At 33.8% G+C, this 13,932-nt stretch overlaps 4 protein-coding genes across 14 annotated transcripts; 2 read left to right on the top strand and 2 right to left on the bottom strand.

Moving 5' to 3' along the window:
- Window positions 1–119: 119 nt before the first annotated feature.
- On the bottom strand, window positions 120–5,343 carry LOC105662065 (uncharacterized). Of its 6 annotated transcripts, none has more exons than XM_076536385.1 (9): window positions 4,318–5,343; window positions 3,897–4,018; window positions 3,763–3,822; window positions 3,583–3,632; window positions 3,361–3,408; window positions 3,165–3,291; window positions 3,037–3,118; window positions 1,866–2,740; window positions 120–1,741 (listed from the first exon to the last, which is right to left on the bottom strand). In XM_076536385.1, exons 2-9 carry the CDS (start codon window positions 3,992–3,994, stop codon window positions 913–915), a joined length of 2,169 nt encoding a protein of 722 aa, XP_076392500.1. In that variant the 5' UTR covers window positions 3,995–4,018; window positions 4,318–5,343; the 3' UTR covers window positions 120–912. The 6 variants fall into 6 exon arrangements, with proteins under 6 accessions (XP_076392500.1, XP_076392499.1, XP_012137376.1 ...); XM_076536384.1 differs by having other exon boundaries at window positions 4,342–5,343; XM_012281986.2 differs by having other exon boundaries at window positions 3,037–3,092; window positions 3,193–3,291; window positions 4,342–5,343.
- Window positions 5,344–7,093: 1,750 nt separating this feature from the next.
- LOC100883320 (doublesex- and mab-3-related transcription factor 1A) lies at window positions 7,094–9,207 on the top strand. 2 transcript variants are annotated; one of them, XM_012281990.2, is made up of 2 exons: window positions 7,094–7,484; window positions 8,133–9,207. In XM_012281990.2, exons 1-2 carry the CDS (start codon window positions 7,094–7,096, stop codon window positions 8,402–8,404), a joined length of 663 nt encoding a protein of 220 aa, XP_012137380.1. In that variant the 3' UTR covers window positions 8,405–9,207. The 2 variants fall into 2 exon arrangements, with proteins under 2 accessions (XP_012137380.1, XP_003701888.1); XM_003701840.3 differs by having other exon boundaries at window positions 7,094–7,526.
- On the bottom strand, window positions 8,722–12,842 carry LOC100881268 (uncharacterized). 5 transcript variants are annotated; one of them, XM_076536377.1, is made up of 8 exons: window positions 12,738–12,842; window positions 12,395–12,654; window positions 12,143–12,306; window positions 11,351–11,989; window positions 10,047–11,287; window positions 9,568–9,938; window positions 9,228–9,467; window positions 8,722–9,140 (listed from the first exon to the last, which is right to left on the bottom strand). In XM_076536377.1, the coding sequence occupies exons 2-8, from the start codon at window positions 12,491–12,493 to the stop codon at window positions 8,937–8,939; spliced, it is 2,958 nt and encodes a 985-aa protein (XP_076392492.1). In that variant the 5' UTR covers window positions 12,494–12,654; window positions 12,738–12,842; the 3' UTR covers window positions 8,722–8,936. The 5 variants fall into 5 exon arrangements, with proteins under 5 accessions (XP_076392492.1, XP_012137384.1, XP_012137383.1 ...); XM_012281994.2 differs by lacking the exon at window positions 12,738–12,842 and having other exon boundaries at window positions 9,568–9,705; window positions 9,829–9,938; window positions 12,395–12,571; XM_012281993.2 differs by lacking the exon at window positions 12,738–12,842 and having other exon boundaries at window positions 10,047–10,970; window positions 11,091–11,287; window positions 12,395–12,571.
- Window positions 12,843–12,857: 15 nt separating this feature from the next.
- Window positions 12,858–13,717, top strand: mRpL54 (mitochondrial ribosomal protein L54). The gene is made up of 2 exons (XM_003701820.3): window positions 12,858–13,000; window positions 13,290–13,717. The coding sequence occupies exons 1-2, from the start codon at window positions 12,907–12,909 to the stop codon at window positions 13,568–13,570; spliced, it is 375 nt and encodes a 124-aa protein (XP_003701868.1). The 5' UTR covers window positions 12,858–12,906; the 3' UTR covers window positions 13,571–13,717.
- Window positions 13,718–13,932: the final 215 nt, after the last annotated feature.

Here is a 13,932-nt window from a genome sequence, read left to right as displayed (position 1 = left end):
CATTGATGCGTCGATCAATCACTGTTTTTCTTTCGCGATTAAACTGCGAAAACGAGAATTGTCTTCCTTATGTTTCCTTTGATTCAAAACTCAATTCTGACGAAGTTCAAAGCTTAAAATATTATCGACACAGTTATCAAATATTTTATTTATGCTATATGTATAAAGAACATATCAAGTAATGGGTACTTAATGTGCCCACTGGTGTATAACAAACAATGTCTATTCAAAAACCTACAAACGTTATACAACGTATTAACGTTTCCTTTTTTCCTCTTCGTCGACTAAATTGTAGCTGAAATTTTCGGCAAAGATGTATATCGTGGCATTGCATGACGTATGTATAGCGTTAACCATTGTGGATATCTCGTTAGCGTTAAAGGAAGCTTTCGTCCACCAGGTCAGAACATATAATATATGAATATGACTGACGTTCGTGTCCGTAGAAGATCTACTTATAGACTCTTCACCTACAGACACGACGCGTATTAATCGAGTTTCAGATTTTCCAAGCGTCCAACGAGACACGTCACTCCTTTGCACCACGTCCAATTTATTCATGGAGTTTCAGTGCTAACTCGGTACCTGCCAATTACGTGTACTCGTTACTGTTGTTGCTCACGCTTCTCTCATTGTCGCATGATTTAATTTACGATTCAACACGTTCGCTGTGCAAACAAAAATCGTGAATTATTGTTGAAATTGTACCTAGCGTCGCAGCGAACAGTAATAGTGGTTTTCAAAATTTTTATGCGCTGGAATTCGTTTGTACCCTCTTGCTTATAAGATATTATTTTTCTAAGTCTTTGAAAAGTTTTGATTCATAAAATTACTTCTATCGCATACTTTTACTATTCACTTTATTTATATTTCTTCCACGCTAATTACTTTTACCGATTACTTCTGATATTCTTAAATGTCCCAGGCAACTCGACGTTCATTCATATGGATGGTTCTTTTCTCATGTTCGCGGCACGTTGGTCTCCATCTTTGCTTCAATTTAACGTCATCTCCTCCGTAGAATATCCTGTCGTTTTTCTTCAATGCGTTATACGTAATCTGATCGGTGTAACTGTTTTCTAGGTTATAGTCATCCCTGTATGTCGTCAGGGATGTCAAAGAACACGAGGACGAAGTCGAAGAGTAATACGTTCTCACTCTTTTCTCGTTCCTTCGTTTCCATCTTGAAATATCCGTGCAAGAAGATGAAGAAATTGGTTGTTGCTCGTAGACAGAGTTTTGCGACAACATTGCCCACGAGTGGCATCGTCTGGACGAGGTCAAGCACGATGATGAAGACAGTCCATTAGAATCGATACCTATATTGCATTTTTTATATTTGCGTGGGTTCCTTGAAGATATATATCGCGAATATTTGTAACAAGGATTCCAACAAGTAGCTGAATCATCTTGAAGCGAATTTTCAGTGATATTCGTCAACATTGACGATGAACTGTACGAGTACGAGGAGTTATCGAATTTTGATTCTTCAAGAATTCTTGACCTGGCTGATCTCTTATTCTTGAAAATAATCCATGTAGGCTTCTCTTTGCAATGCGTTGATTGTACTTTATATCTTGACGGACGAGTTTCAGCAAATGTATGAATATTCTTCTTCGCTTTCATGTGATCACAGGGACAGTAGTTCTTCTGCACATTTGTGTACAATTTGCAATATGGATGATGCTGTTTTGAGGACGATGCCTTTCGACTAGTGTTCCATTGATGACTGCTGCGTTCTCTGAAAAATTGAGACATTGTAAAAATTATGTTTTAATAAAAAAATAAAATCATAAAACATGAGATACAAAAAATAAAGTTTGAGTTGTGTTTACAGTATCAAAAATAAAAATAGCATAACTAACTTGCTGCAACAAGCACAATTTCTAGCACAATGTCTTAATAGCTTTTTCTGAGATGTGCTATCGTTTTGTCGATCTGTAACAGTACAGTTATTCTTCCTATTATATCGATGTTTATTTGTAAAGTGTTTTGTCCCACATTTCTGCCTCGAAGAGAACGACGTGTTGTCAAAAATGTCTTCAGTCTTATCAACGTTCGACTGCTTATTTCTCGTATTCGACTTACATTCTCCTGATAGTTTCTTCTTAACGGAAGGACATTTTGTGCGTAATTTATGACATACAGAATCCATACTATTATCTGTGATTACTGTTTCGTTGAGACTCGTGTCGCTCTGTGTTTTTTTAAACGAAGAATATTTATCTGAACTTTTTCTTTGGGCCTTAACAATATTTTCGTTGATACATTTTGTGTTACTACTAGCTACTTCTTTTGAGATATTCGATTGGTTAACACATTGAGAAAAAGTTTGATTCGATTCCACTTTTTTGGGGGATAACCGAGGCGAATGGTAATCGCGAGGTTTTTCACAAACGCACACAGGTTCAGGCCTTGATCCTAAATTATTGCATAATTTTCTTTCGTTTTCAATATCCTTTTTTTCTTCATTTTTAAAAGTATTACAGTTTGCAATTTCTTGTTCTGTGTTTAGGCATTCGTGCACTTTTGTATCGTTAACATTGTTTGTATCAGACTTCGGTTTATTGCACGGTTTCCAATGATCGAAAATAACGTCTTGAGAGACACGCAGATGGACGCAACGATGTTTCTTTCTTCTCTTCATGAATTTCTGAGGGCACACGGTTCCGCTGCAGTGACGAAACAAACAATGTCGACGTGATCGTTTTCTTCGTACGCTTGTGAACGAGTCTGAAAGCTGAATTCGAAGAAACGGGTTGTTGACATGTGTTTAAAAAGATATGATTGCTTAGGCAGAAGAACATACATCTTTTAAAAGATTTTAAAAACTGACTGAGTGTTAATAACAATTAACTTCTTTTAATACTTTCCTTTTAAAAAGCATCTTTGAAACAGGTTAATATTTTGTGCAAAAATAATAAAACTGATATTCAAGCCTCCTTCTAAGAGCACTTTGCAGAATTTACAGATAATATGTTAATCTGATCGGATTGTTTACTGAAGAATTATTGAAATAGCTTCCATCTTATTTACCTTCGACTTCCGATCATGCAGCTTCATACAACACACGCAATTTAACAAAGAAATATCTGCAATCGAAGCAAACACGGAATCACTGAACTTGTTGTATAGTCGAATTGGTTCATGATGGTAAGACTTACAGCGATTCGCTGGGGAAGTCGAAATTACCATTGTCATTTTTAGGTAGGCCTCTGCTTAATGCAAGTGCAGTCCGGGAGATCATCACAGGATCTTTTTCGAGAAACCATTCCTTTATCCTCGTATACCCTAAACATTTATTATATCACTTAATTTATCCTTAATTGTATTAGTTAATTTGTTCATTATTATACTCACAAGTCCAAACGTTTTCTACACCCGCAAGCATAAACCTTGTCTCGTGCTCTGTGCAAATTAAAGACACTCTTGTTTAATTTATCTGTGATTGGAACATTGTTAACCCTTTGGATATGAAGACATTTGAACGAATCTAATTATGGGGACCATTAATGTAACATTGACTTTTGGCAATTAAGTTTATCCAAAGGGTTACAAAGTCAGCATCGTTCCTCAACTCACCCCTCTTTGCATTCGCATCTGCCTGGTCGTCTACAGGGCAGGAATTAGTACTAAGTATTAGAACTTATGATTATGCCATGAACATGATATCGCTGGTCATACGATACGTGATATTCTTTAGGGGCAATTGACGAGGAAAATCCTTAGAGAAATCTCGCACGTATGACCAACGTGACTCACTTTTCTCCTCTGCGCCGCATGAATTCTCTCATTCTTGCTCTGCATAGACATTTATATTCTCTGTAAAATACATATGTTATAAACTTTATTACAAATACATATGTTCAAAGTTTTGTATGAAATTCGAAGCTTACCTCTCTTTTAAAAAACCGAAGTAAAAGAATAGCATCCCTGTGAAACCTGCGATGAACTTTCCTAAGTACCAAGCGAAGTTGGAGGTGCAGTGGGGCATCGCAACCACGATTACTGGTTATCTCTGCAATGTATATAAAAATCATTAAAATGAAGTGTAACTCATACTGCCATCTTCACATGAAGTTCAGTACACTATTAACATAGTAGATAATTGTGCTCTCACATTATTGCTCATCCGAGGATACAAATATCGCTGTAATATCAAAGGTACATGGTCAAGTATCACCACATATCATACATCACATGTGATACGTACATATCATACATGTACATATACATGAAATATCAAAAGAGATACTTGACCAACGCTAACTCCACAAATGTCCTATTTCTTCCCTACCAATATAACCAGCGACTTACATCTATTACATCTCACGTTCTCACCTTGTCAGATGAGCGAAATGGTACCGCCGATCGGACAGTATTTTCCTCACGTAAACGGCTGAACGTACATACATATTTTGCAATAACTATATTCCTTAAGGATCTCGTTTCAAATTTTCTCACAATGTTTTGCTCGACGTTTATATTAACACTTATCGTTTAAATTTTGAGTTACATAACATGTTTGCAACTTCCTACGGGTTACGGTACGTTCTTCGACGACGCGCATTTGAGACCGCGCGAACCCGCAAAGATCTCCTACGAGGAAGTTTTTACGCGATGGTCTAATTTGCGGAATTTGTATACCACGGATAATCGTATCGCGTGAACAAATGCAAAGTGCGTCGATTTGCAAATGTCAAAATCGTCGGTGACACAGCATCGCCTACTTTTGATACTCGGTTATTTTACAATTTAGAAACAAAACGCTGGTTTTGGTTTTCTTTTTAATAGATGCTATACTAGGTGAGTCTATTGGCATCGTTATAAGTTGTACATTAGGTGGACTAGCTCTGTTAACAATATTAATACCTTACATTAAACATGATTTAGTGATTTTAAAGACTTTGTTAATTTATAAATTAAAAATCTTTTAACATGGTGTATAATGTATTCTAAGTTCCTACAGAATGTTCACAGGGAACAGGGAGTCTAAGCAAACACAGCTCCCTTATACCAACAGTTGAATCATCACTTCCTGTTCCCTTTCCGTTATTAATAATTTTCTTGTTAAAATTCTTGGTACGGAATAGAAGTTTTTGCAGCAGAAAAGGTCCAATCTTAGCTATGGATATTCTGAGGTGCAACATCGCTTCAGTCACGCGTCTTCAACGTTAGCAGCGACGGAAAGATGTTGAATGACCTGTCAACATATTTGCCGTACTGACAACACCCTTGAGGGCAGAGCTGTCCGTGTCGATGGGAAGAGGAAAGAGCGTCTAAGATGACACCCCTTCGTTCCACGCTCATTAGGGCAAATTCCTCGGTGCGTTTCACGCGTGCCTACCGATAGATGTAAATTTAAACTTGTCCTATCGCTGCTTTCATCTTTCATAAAAAATTCGTGAAACAGTGATTCGAAATAGACCTCTCTTGTTATAGATATCGCTTGTATAAATGTAGCCAGATCATACCATACTTTTTAACACCGTACTATTGTTGTTAATATTCCATTCATTTATTGTCTTATTAGTATTATGTACTTATTAGAATTCTTGTAAAAGATGTAACGAAAAGTTAAACATCAGAGGATTTCATCGTTCGCAAAATACAAAATTGTCCTCCGCTTTTCGCCAAGAATGATTGAAACATTTGTCAGCTCGTTAATAGAAATAACCGCAGACAAAAACTCAAGCTACGCCAATGCCAAGTGGAGGCTCACTTTCGGTTACAACTAAAAATATATACGATATTGCCGAAGTATCGGAAAGCGGAGAACATTGCAATCTCATCCCTCTTTTCGTTCTATCACGTACTGCGAAAATAGAAGAGAGAGAGAATCTCATTCGACTAACAACGGTACCGAACGCCAGCTGCGGCCACATGGCATTCTTTCTGTGATCTTGCTCTAAGAGCTCGTTAATACGATCCTCTCGGATGTTGCCAACGCACAGTTAATATTAGTTTCGAGTATGTTTTCTTAACGTATGAGTGTTCTTTTCAAACCGGTAGCTTTTAGTGCTAGACACTTCGAATGTTATGTTCTTCCCTTGTTTCGGATAAAAATCTTATATACTCTTCCAACGGGGAGGAAACGGCATGTCGGTTTACATTTCAAAGGAGAGTGAAGTTAGCTGGAACACCTACGTTCCTCCTGAAAGAGTTGACGATATTGAAGACATGATTCTTACTTTATCACAACAACTTTCTTTACCAATTAATTCAGTTAATTAATTATTCATCATTTCTATTATAAAAGTGATGTCAAAACTAACTATAACACTGTACATCTTATGTCAAAATATTTCTGAATTACTTTATCTCTAAAAATATTGTCAAATATATGAGATGCGTTAAAAATAACAATATTATCTAAATTTTTAAAGCACAATGTAACAATCGGTGTGTCAAAGAAGCAATGATTTTTTCACAACGTTAAGAACTGACTTCTTAATTCGGTCCAGCTAATAAATTGATGTAATTTGACCTTTTTCAATCAGTACACTGTCGAGGAATTATGCTCGATAAATCTTCTGGTTTCGCGTAAAGGACTCTCTGTTTGTCCGAGAAAGACCGACACGGTCCCATTACGCGGGGGCTGTAATTAAAGAAGTCGTTCCCATTTAACGAAGATCCTCGGCTTTTTCTCGAGATGATACAAGTTGATGGTAATAAGAGCATCGAGATGCAAGCCAGCCTCGATTGGCTGTTGGTCCAGAACCGTGGCGGAGTTTGTTTGCGTTTCGAACCAATCCGAACGTGTTTCTTCTCTAAAAATACATTTTGAATCGGTAGGAGGAGACGAGGATACACCTCCTTTGACGAAGGAAAAAGATTCCTCTGTGTATATAACTCATTCAACGGTGAACGCCGATCGCTTCGTCCGATAGTCTCGCAAACTGGAAAGGAGGGAACAATTAGGGTGTTTCGCAAGTTTGGTGAAAGAATAATAATTTGAAAGACATACTTCTGTCAACAAGTGATTTCGGAAGCTATAGTGATCTTTTAATAACACAAGCATGTAACTCGTTGCAAAATGTTACATTGAGACTAATTGATTAGTGAACCGAGAAATCAAGCTAGAAGATTCAGAATGAAGACCGAAAACGGCAACTCAAGCCAAATGACTTCGGGTATCGAGCAACGTCTGCGTAGTCCAAAGTGCGCGAGATGCAGGAACCACGGTGTGATTTCCGGTTTGAAGGGCCACAAGAGGTCCTGCGCATGGAAGGACTGCCGTTGTCCTTGTTGTTTGTTAGTGGTCGAAAGACAGCGGGTGATGGCTGCGCAAGTTGCCCTAAGAAGACAGCAACAGGCTCATGGTAATTACTTCGGTGATAATGTCTCGACTGTCTGTCACACGCCAATGGATACAACCAGTCCGCCGTACTTGATTAAAAATGATCAACCTGTGTGCAGAAGAACGAAGAACTTTCAACGTCATCAGTTACACTTCACGCAAACTAGCATCAGCGTAACGCAAGGTTTCTACGGATTAAAGACTATTCACGGCTTACCTACAGCATGTTAGTATTCTGTACGCGGTATATCGCTGTTATAGGGTTGCGCGCTGTACAACGTATCACGTTATATAGGTGTCTCAAGTATTAAAGAAGAAAACTTTTTAATCTACATGTTGCTACCTCCGGCAATTTTCTGGTGTTATACTCCTGTTCATGGCAATATAGCAAGAGTCTACTGTAGTATGATCCAGTGCAACCTTGATTAATCCTGGAAGAACATACCGCTAAAATAATGTTTATATTCATTTTAAAATTGTATAAAATTTTGTTACCTCTATTTTTTTTATTTGTATGTGTCAGTTGTAAAATGCAGTAAAAGTTACATTGTTTAAATTTATATTTATACTTGTTACTGTTAGGAGGAAATTTGCTTTATGGGAAATCGTAAAAGAGTAACGTCCGTGTGGTGTCAGCTGTTGTTAATGTATACAATGTTTCAAAGAATTGTATTTTAATATTTCTTCAATTATCTGCATGTGATGTTTTATAATCATTACCCGCTTCATTTACAACATCCACAATTCTATTTCTTCTATCAGTATTAACCATTTTTGCAATTTATTACAGTAATTTGTAATTTTGTAGACTGACAATGTTCTCTCGTTTCAGTTACCGCAGATCCTCCGTTACTGAATGGTTTATCACACAATCAGGAATATAATCAAGAACCTGAGAGTTCGAAGAAGATACAGCCCTTTCCTTCGATGTATTCCTCGATTCCGTGGTTTGAACATGTCGCAGAACCCCGTAAGGTGAAAAAGAATTTCAACAATTTCGCTTCCACGGATCGCGATGATATTTCTACATCCAAGAATGGATCTTGCATGGAGAAGAAATCGACGATTTCTTTTAGCGTGGAATCTATCATTGGAACGAAATGATATGAAAGAAATGAATTCTTTTTTACGTGATTGCATTTCATTGCTATTGTAAATAGTATTCATCCTTATTCGTTCGACCTAACTTATAGAATAAAAGAATTAAACATAAGATGTACAAGAATTTTTCAGTAGCTTAAAGTGCCAATTAACCTTTTTTTTATGAAATGCAGATTAATATTGTAAACATTTTTTAAAGTGCGTTAGATTATTATGTATTACTGCTGTAAACTTAACTATCACGTAATCATAAATAAATTGTATATAAGTCTTGATACCGCACTTTAATTTGTAGTCGAAATTATTTTAAACAACAAGTGTATAGATCATGTTCTATAATTAAACATTAACAAAATACATATGAACACATATGCGAATTCATACAAGCTACATAAATATACAAATTCATAAAAGATAACATTATCTTGTAATTGTACTTAACAATTATTAATCAAAAATTGAATACTTATACAATATCAATTGGTATATAGAATTTGCTAATTTTAAACTGTATTTATACGAAGTAAACTAATTATCATTTATCATCTTCAAGTGTTTTGAAACAACGTTTCATATATGTATCCATATCAGAAAAATCGGATAAAGTAGAGTGAATTATTTCGTATAAAATACTTGGCCATGTATTTTCAAGTAACTGTAACTTTTGTATTGCATCCACAGTGAGATTTATTAGATTTAGTAGATGTATTTTTCCTTTGTGTCTCCAAATAAGATCTTCCTGCAATTTTAGCAGAAAGAGAGCAAAAATAGAAAATGAGTAGTTGAAACTACAAATCTATAGAAGATTATATTATTATTTTATTACCTGTGTTATACTTCCTTTTCTCCACTGTAATGCCTCTTTAGCAACGACGCTTCTAAGAGCTGGATCACTGTTAAGTAAAAATTGTTTGGCAGTAATTTGTTCTCCATTTTGTTTTTGAACTTTTTCTAATTGAAGTCTTTGCAATAAAGGTTGTAACAAAGATTCAGGTAATGAACACATTACAATATCAACAAGACCAGCATATTCTTTGTTTGCAAAGTCAACTTCTGCATTAGTAATCTGTATATAAAGTTAATATCTTAATACATGAAAACTTCTCTCTACATGTAATTTTTTAGTAAAGATATTTTATGAACATCATTTGATATAAAATATTTACTTCTTTTCCATTAATAACTTTGAGGCCCCAATGGGCCAAGCGAAATATAGCATAAACTTTCCAATCTTTTGATAGAATTGGATTTCCTGTTTCTAAATGAATACTTGTTAACCCTTGTGCTTCAGCTAAAGCATTAAGCTGCCCAAGATATGTAATATTAGTTTCTTTAAACATAAAATGTTCTATGTTCGGAAATCTATTTTTTATTTTACATAAAACTTTGGCCACATCATTAAACTGTACATAATTAAATTTAATTACATTAACATCTTCAGCTTTTGAAGAATCCCATGGTCGGTCAATAAAACGTAATGCACCTTGGCCATAAATGTTTAAACATCGACCAACTATTTCTATCAAATAGTCTCCTCCTATGAGAATTGATCAACAAAAATATTATATTTCTATATTGAGTACAGAGAACATACATCAAGTATACTGTAATGAAAAAATATAATAAATTATACTATACAACACACCTTGTTCTCTTTCTTTTGATAGATTTTGTACAGGAGTTGGATTTGGTGGTGCTATAGCTCTATATTTAGCTCTAGCAGTTGCTGCTCGATTACTTTTATAATACACTACTTTCTTTATTTGAGCACTCTTGACTCTATTTCTATCTTTCTCTAAAGTTTTATGCTTCTGCAATACACTTCTAGCAACAGATGATGTACTGGAATCACTTAATACCGATTTACAACTATCCATACTGTTGGTTTTGGAACTTAAAGAACAGTATCCAGAGGAACCGATGCTTGATTTTGATTGACAATCACTCATAATATGTTGATTATGAAATTTTGAAATTTGCTTCTCATTTATTGATAATGGAGAAGATTTGAATAATGTGCAATTTTCATTTTCATTAATATCAGCAGCAATTTCTAATGCAGATGAAAGAAGATCCGCTGGATCAATCTCATTAGTTAGAAACTTGTCAATATTATTTTGAGAAATATGATTAACAGAGTCTATCATGTGAGGTTTCAAACAACTCTTGAAATTTTCATGGCATTTAAAAATTTCTGAATCGCTACTCGCTGTGCTGTCAGTATCGTTTCCGGTCCTTGCTTTTGTTAGATTTTCATTGCTTATAATTATTTTGTCATCAAATTTAGTATTGATTAAATTATCTACAATTGAACCTAAAATAGGCGGTAGTTTAAATTCTAATGGATAGGTTTTAGTTGTGTCTTTTAAACGGAATAAATTATCGCTAGAATTACTCCTTTTTTTAATATTTATTTTCGTCGCTTCTATATTTTCATTTATAGATGTTAAACTTCCGAAATCTTTTGCTTTTACTTTTTCTAAGTTCTGAGGTCTCAGCATATTAAATTTATTCGATTTTTGAATTTTTAACATATTGGGTCGAACGTTGTTTTCATTGTTACTTTTATCTGTGGAGGATTTAGTATGACATCTAAGAAATTCCCAATTTGTTTTAGCATTTGATATTATCTCTTCTCGTCGAACATTCATACAAACTTGTGCAGTAAGATTTAAAAAAGTAGAATTACTTTGTTCTTTTGTTGTCCTCCAGGCCATAGCAGCTCTTCGAGTTTGTTCAGTAATTGGCATAGTTGATAAAAGCTGTAAATGTGGTAAATATGATACAAGGAAAGAAACATAGTCTCCGGTTAATGTTACAGGGTTCCCATCAATTGTTATTTCTCTAAGTTGTAACGCTTTTGCAAGACTGCCTATGTCTTCAATTCTAAAATATAATTTATTAATAAGTGAGAAGTTATCTATAAATATGAATTAATGGGATACTTACTTATGAATATCATTATTACTTAAATATAGTTTCTGTAACTGTGGGGTTTCATCAAAAGCTAATAATCTTTTTATTTTATTACGTCTTAGGTTTAACTCTTTCAGAGCTGTTAACCCTTGAAAATCATTGTAGCCTATTACTTTGATATTATTCCCAGCTAAGTTAAGAACTTTTAAAGACACCAGATTATTTAAATCTGAAATTTGTACAATCTGATTGCCATGAAGATCTAAAACTTCTAACTTAGAAAGCGACTTCAGCCCTTCGATCTTTTTAATTCTATTTTTTCCAATTAATAATACTCTTAAATTTTCTAATAATTCAAAATTACAAATCCTTTCTATCTGATTATCATACAAGTCAAGAAATACTAATTTTGTTAACTTAGAGAAATTGCTATTCTCAATCTTTGTTAAAAGATTATGTTGAAGAGACAATAAACGTAAACGTGGCTCTCCAACTATATTTGGAAACGTAGTAAGACCTCGTCTGTCAAGACATATCCTATCTGGATTTTTTTCTTTCTCTGCAGCAGTTCTTGTTGCCACAATATTTTTTCCTTCACTTGACCATTGTAATGTAACTGTGTTAGAACCTTCGACTTTGTCATGTTCTATGTTAAATGGAGAATCTGCTAAGCTACATAAGAAAATATATTAAAACAAAATTAGTTAATTCCTAAGAAATATGTAACTCTTAAATATATAATAGTATTTCTATATGAAATAGGAACAAATTTTAATTATTTATTTAATATGAAAATATGCATTAATTTATATTATTTATTAATACCTAAATGAATTATAACAACGTTTAGATAATTTTGGAGGTACTGGTGCTCCCGGTAAAATAGGCAAAGCGGGTGCAATTGTTAGGAAGTGATCCTCTTGATTATTTGATCGACTTTTTGTTGATCTTCCTTTTATTCCGTTTATACCAATAGCTACTGACTTTGTCTACGGTATTAAATAAATTATAATATATATAAAACTAGAAAGAGTAGATGACATTTATTTTAATAATTTACAAAAGAATTAAACGTACCCGCGTTGATCTATCGCTACTCTCTGGCATTACATAATAAAAACACGAAATAATAATTAATACATCATCCCACAGATTCGAAAATTCTATTATAATCATTTAAAACGATGCTGATACATTTATAACATATTACGCATCGTAAACTTTTTGATAAAATTGTAATAGTATAACTCGAATATAAAACTTATTTTATTGTTTGTCGTTGCGCATTCAATACCTCTACCGTTGTCAATGTTTGAAAGTACCGCTTCATATAATAACTACGTATACCATGTATAAATAAATTACAAAATTCTAAGAATTATAATGATTGAAATAATAATATTCTGAATTAAATACTAACTTTTGAGTTAGAATTTACTAAACATCGAAACTTCAACAAGTATATTATACTTGGAGTACGTTAAAACCAATCGGAATTAACTTGCGCAAAAGGAACAAAAATTTACCATCTGATAGTACCATTCTTTTGTGAAATCAAATTTGAAATTTGTTGGTTATAATAAATAAGGATGTCTATTTTTTCTGTTTTGCGACTGTCTTTCTTAAGGACAAATTATGTTATTTCGGCACAGTATGCGACAGTTCCTAAAGCTGGGACTGCAGGTAATAAATTTCAATTGAATTAATCTATAATCCAAGAGTAACATTGTATTTTTATGCGTGTATAGGTTATATTATGTTTTGTATCTTTCTGGATTCATGAAATTTATTATTGTTTTCCTTTTTTAATCTACCAATTATAAAAAGGAGTGATACTATTATCGTTCATAATAATGCTATCTGATATATTAAGTATAAAATTCTATGAAATATAACAATTACTTAAATCAATTTTAAGCTCACGCCAAATATACTCCAGAAAATATTTTTGTACACATTATCTTTTTTTCAGCACTGAAGGTAAAGAAAGGAGGTAAATCAGAAAAACTACGAATCCCAGTTGAAAAGGATGTTAACAAATTGTTAACTCATGTGTGCGGATTAAATTATTATAAAGAAGGAGAAGAGGTACCACTAAAACCTGATGATCAATATCCAGAATGGTTATGGAGTTTAAGGACTACAAAAGTAGAATTGTCAGAGTTAGATCCAAATACAAAACAATATTGGAGAAGAATGCGTAGAGAAGCTATTAAAAGACGTAACAAAATGATAGCGCATCGTAGACTTTAAAATATGTACCAATGATCTAGATCATAATCATTTTATTTTCCATTAATACCATAATACTAAATAATATTAATTCATTTTATGTACAATGAATTGTAAATGTAAATAAAATTTTACACGTAGATGTATTCTGTTCCACAAAAGAAAGAAGGTGTCATTTTTCTTGCGCATATTAACTAAGTTTGGTTCTATACACTTTACAGTCTGTGGTAACGCGCATGCGCAGTTCGGATGATCATGAAGCCGAAAGTTTCATGATTTATTATGCAAAAAACTTTTTATAATATTCAGGATAATATTAAAAAGGTTACATTTATATGTATTAAAGGTAATAACTGATCAAGTTGCCCACTAAACAAACGAAA

This window comes from Megachile rotundata, chromosome 10, assembly GCF_050947335.1.
Source record: "Megachile rotundata isolate GNS110a chromosome 10, iyMegRotu1, whole genome shotgun sequence".
In the NCBI taxonomy this organism is placed as follows: domain Eukaryota; kingdom Metazoa; phylum Arthropoda; class Insecta; order Hymenoptera; family Megachilidae; genus Megachile; species Megachile rotundata.
The sequence above is the reverse complement of the archived record's forward strand: the minus strand, read 5'-3'. Positions and strand labels throughout refer to the sequence as shown.

Excerpts from the sequence above, each read along its gene's own strand:
- mRpL54 (XM_003701820.3), top strand. The coding sequence starts at position 12,907 with ATGTCTATTTTTTCTGTTTTGCGACTGTCTTTCTTAAGGACAAATTAT. Across the intron at positions 13,001-13,289 it reads TCCTAAAGCTGGGACTGCAG|CACTGAAGGTAAAGAAAGGA; the intron begins GTAATAAATTTC and ends TCTTTTTTTCAG.
- LOC100883320 (XM_003701840.3), top strand. The coding sequence starts at position 7,094 with ATGAAGACCGAAAACGGCAACTCAAGCCAAATGACTTCGGGTATCGAG. Across the intron at positions 7,527-8,132 it reads TCACGGCTTACCTACAGCAT|TTACCGCAGATCCTCCGTTA; the intron begins GTTAGTATTCTG and ends CTCTCGTTTCAG.
- LOC105662065 (XM_076536385.1), bottom strand. The coding sequence starts at position 3,994 with ATGCCCCACTGCACCTCCAACTTCGCTTGGTACTTAGGAAAGTTCATC. Across the intron at positions 3,823-3,896 it reads TTCGGTTTTTTAAAAGAGAG|AGAATATAAATGTCTATGCA; the intron begins GTAAGCTTCGAA and ends TGTATTTTACAG. Across the intron at positions 3,409-3,582 it reads AGATGCGAATGCAAAGAGGG|AGCACGAGACAAGGTTTATG; the intron begins GTGAGTTGAGGA and ends TAATTTGCACAG.
- LOC100881268 (XM_076536377.1), bottom strand. The coding sequence starts at position 12,493 with ATGATTATAATAGAATTTTCGAATCTGTGGGATGATGTATTAATTATT. Across the intron at positions 9,468-9,567 it reads AAGTTATTAATGGAAAAGAA|ATTACTAATGCAGAAGTTGA; the intron begins GTAAATATTTTA and ends CTTTATATACAG. Across the intron at positions 9,141-9,227 it reads GAAAAGGAAGTATAACACAG|GAAGATCTTATTTGGAGACA; the intron begins GTAATAAAATAA and ends CTAAAATTGCAG.